The following is a 4,193-nucleotide window of genomic DNA, read 5'->3' on the forward strand; positions in this document are numbered from 1 at the left end:
TACGGCTACGCATTTCGCCCGGCGTGCAAACGGTTCTGCCAGCACGCCGCCTTATTAGGCTACATATATTTATATCAGCCCTTGATACCGTGTTGACTGAGATCCCCGTTGATAGGCCCCTGATCATTAAAAATAAAGTGTTAACGCTTACTCTACGCAAATTAGTAGCCTCAGTTTTCTGTCGCTACCATATCCTCTCACAAGGCTCTGGTCGGTCCGAGGCTATAGAAGGAGACACTCCCCCAAGGGGACTGAACCCGGAACTATGTGGTTGGTAAGCAAGCTACTTACCACACAGCCGCGCCTGCATCCTTTTTTTTTTAGATAGACAGATGCAAATATATCAGAAGACATGTATGTGGGGTGGGGTGGGGTGTATCTATGCATTTCATAGCAACTCATACACTATCGATGAATTTCTAATTTTGATGAGTATTTTCTGATTTTTTCTTCCCCACAGAATTCAAGGAAGCCTTCGACCTGTTTGATAAAGATGGGGATGGTGCCATCACAACCAAGGAACTTGGTACTGTGATGCGTTCGTTAGGACAAAATCCATCAGAGTCAGAACTGCAGGACATGATTAACGAAGTCGATGTTGATGGTAAGTGTCCGTGTTCGATCTCACCATTGTGCGTCTCTGTGTCTCATACAGCTTTTTGATTTCCAATGAAAAATCTAGAAATACGAAAATTCTTTGCCACAACTAAGAGAAACTGCAGCAGTAACAATGACAGTGTTGTCGATGATATTTGTAATAATAATAATAATAATAATAATAATAATAATAATAATAATAATAATAATAATAATAATAATAATAATAATAATAATAATAATAATAATAATAATAATAATAATGATAATAATAATAAATAATAATAATAAAAATAATAATAAAAATAATAATAAAAATTATAATAATAATAATAATAATAATAATAATAATAATAAAAATGATAATAATAATAATAATAATAATAATAATAATAATAATAATAATAATAATAATGATAATAATAATAAATCTCCTTCACATTACATCCTACAGTTCCAAATAAGGACCCAGTGGAGAGTGCTGTGAGATACTCATCCACAATGTGTCCGAAAACATCAGGATGTTCACGGTTGGATTATCTTTGAGACCACCTAGGGTTAAATAGGGATGATATTCGCAAAAACAAAATCAACAATAATTCGGTTCTAACATTTCTTATTTTCTTACAGGAAGTGGTACGATTGACTTCCCAGAATTCTTAACCATGATGGCCAGAAAGATGCGAGACAGTGACACGGAAGAGGAGCTACGGGAAGCCTTCCGAGTGTTTGACAAGGATGAAAATGGCTACATTTCTGCGGCCGAGTTACATCACGTGATGACAAATCTAGGAGAAAAGCTTACTGAAGAAGAAGTTGACGAAATGATCCGTGAAGCTGATATTGATGGCGATGGTCAAGTTAATTACGAAGGTAGGTCCTAACAACAAAATCACAATTTTTTAAAAATGATTTTCCATTTTACTGGACCCTCGTCTGTTGCTCTGTCTCACTCTCGTCCGCTCTCTTTAGGTATATATTTAGGCGCAGGTGTGGCTGTGTGGTTTCTGAGTTCAGTCCCACTGCGTGGCACCTTGGGCAAGTGTTTCTGCTATAGCCTCGGGCCGACCAAAGCCTTGTGAGTGGATTTAGTAGACAGAAACTGAAAGAAGCTCGTCGTGTATATATGTGTGTGTATATATGTATGTGTGTGTATATATGTATGTGTGTGAAAGAATCCTGTCGCATATATGTATATGTGTGTGTGTGTGTGTGTGTGTGTGTGTGTTGTTTGTGTGTCTGTGTTTGTCCCCTACCATCGCTTGACAACCGATGTTGATGTGTTTACGTCCCCGTAACTTAGCGGTTCGGGAAAAAACCTAATATAATAAGTACTAGGGACCGATTTCTTCGACTAAAGGTGGTGTTCCCGCATGGCTACAGTCAAATGACCGAAACGAGTAAAAGAATAAAAGAATATATATATAAATCTCAAAAATGTTAACAAGAACGCAACAGAAAACAATAAAACATCCGGGCAGTTAGACGATGCGAACACGGACAAGAAAAACAATAGAAAGACGGAGAGAAAAAAATGCAACTCAGAACGTAGCAGCAGAAGAAATACCACTAAGCATTTCGCCTGGCGTGCTAACGATTCTTTTCTCCTTTAGGCACAAGGCACGAAATTTTAGGGGAAGGGGCTAATCGAATTGATCGACCCCAGTACCCAACTGGTACTTAATTCATCGACCTCGAAATGATGAAAGGCAAAGCTGACCTCGGCGGAGTTTAAACTCAGAACGTAGCGGCAGACGAAATAGCGCTAAGCATTTCGCCCGGCGTGCTAACGATTCTTATTTCTTTACTGCCCACAAGAGGCTAAACACAGAGGGGACAAATAAGGACAGACAAACGGATTAAGTCGATTACATCAGAGCGTAGCCTTAGGTAGTGTTTGTTAAGTGTCGGACCAGAAGCTTTGCGATGTTAAGTCACGTCTCTGAGTTCAAACCTCGGTGACGTTGATAAAATGAGTACCAGTCATTGAATGTAGATGCTCGAGAAATCTCCTCCCTACCCTTGTGCTGGTGTGAGATTATGACGGAAATCTCAAGCATTTTATAACACGTGCATTTTATAAACAGAATCGAAATGATTTTTTTTTATCGTCTGTATCTTTTGTATGCCCAGGATTTTATGAGTTGGGATAGTTTTATAGCGCGCATAATGAGAAAGTGTTACTAAGGGTTGTTATTGAAAAGAAAGGGACCCTGTGAATGACGCCCTCCACATATCTCTAGCGACGCAGTGTAGCAGACTCTGGGGGCGGGGGTGAGGCAAAAAGAGAGAGCAGAAGAATCGAACGAATGTTCGACATCACTATTTGACAGATTATTTATTAAACGTAGGAGATGGCCGCGGCAGAATTTGAACTCAGAACGTTCCCACAAAGCACTTATCCTACGCTCTAACCATTCTGCTAATCTTAAAGTCTTCGCTTAATTGAAATTACGAAGCATCTGCTGTCAGTCACACATGTTTTTCATTCATTTTCTATCCAAAATGTTGTCTATCTTTCTCCCATGAGTCTTCTATCTCTCTCTCTCTCTTTCTCTTTCCTTCTCTTTCTCTCTCTCTCTCTCTCACTTTCTTACACTAACTCTCTATCTCTTTATCTCTCTCACTCTTTCTCTTTTACAGAATTCGTGAAGATGATGACGTCAAAGTGAACCCTATGAACTTGTGCAGATTTCTACATCTGTGATATTATATTTTCAAGCTTATGTGTCCTGAACAGACAAAGAGGGAGAGAGACAGAGAGAGAGAAAGAGAGAGAGAGATGGACAGAAATAGAAAGAAGGGGGAGGAGGAAAGAAGAGGGAAACAAGAACAATGAAAGAAAGTTTGAAGGAAAGAAAATGAAAGAAAAGAACTTATTGCTATGAAACGAAAATGCAAAGGAATTATAAAATGTAAAAAAAAAATAATTAATATTGATGAATATTTGAAGAAGACCATTATTCGGACAGGAAAAATAATGGTCAGAATGGAAGTAAAAGAGAAAATAATTCAGAAATGTGGAAGAAGAGAAAGAAAAAATATTAATGATAAAAAAAATAATAATAATAATAAGTAAATAAAACTGGAAAATACTTCTTTTAAAAAAAGAAAAAGGAAAATATATAAAACTCTTCGATCGGAATGGAAAAGTAATTTAACGATTTAATAAAGCTAATGATTGTCATGATGATGATGACAATAACAATAATAATTATGGCTATTATATTATAAATATATATATATAGTCGATTGTAATAAGGATTGTCATAATACTTTTTTAATGGACGCGAAGAAACAAAGCGAAATGTTATTGTCAGTGGCCATTACGAAGGGAGATAACTTGGGTGTCAGAACTTTCCAGCATATACTTCCGGTGGCTCTGGATGTATGAAAATATACGAAAATATATCAAAATATGTGAAACTATGAAATTTATGAAAATTTTATGAAAATTCTCCCTTAAATTTTTGCCGTGTCTTGCAATCGGATCCGGTTTGGGCTTTTAAAATATATTTCAAAACAGAAAATAAAAAAAAATGAAAGTACGTTTCTGTAAAACCAAAATGAGAAAAAGAAGTTTAAGGCTGTGGAAT

At 36.8% G+C, this 4,193-nt stretch overlaps 1 protein-coding gene across 1 annotated transcript in view; it reads left to right on the forward strand.

Annotated features, from left to right (window-relative positions):
- Positions 1 to 3,405, forward strand: part of LOC115217586 (neo-calmodulin-like) — a 39,616-nt gene extending 36,211 nt beyond the window's left edge. Inside the window, exons 4-6 of the mRNA XM_036507297.1 lie at positions 461 to 604; positions 1,228 to 1,470; positions 3,241 to 3,405. Of these exons, the coding sequence (XP_036363190.1) occupies positions 461 to 604; positions 1,228 to 1,470; positions 3,241 to 3,269 (416 nt within the window). The 3' untranslated portion in view covers positions 3,270 to 3,405. The remainder of the gene's footprint in view (positions 1 to 460; positions 605 to 1,227; positions 1,471 to 3,240) is intronic.
- Positions 3,406 to 4,193: the final 788 nt, after the last annotated feature.

The sequence above is a fragment of the Octopus sinensis genome, linkage group LG11 (assembly GCF_006345805.1).
Source record: "Octopus sinensis linkage group LG11, ASM634580v1, whole genome shotgun sequence".
Lineage (NCBI taxonomy): Eukaryota > Metazoa > Mollusca > Cephalopoda > Octopoda > Octopodidae > Octopus > Octopus sinensis.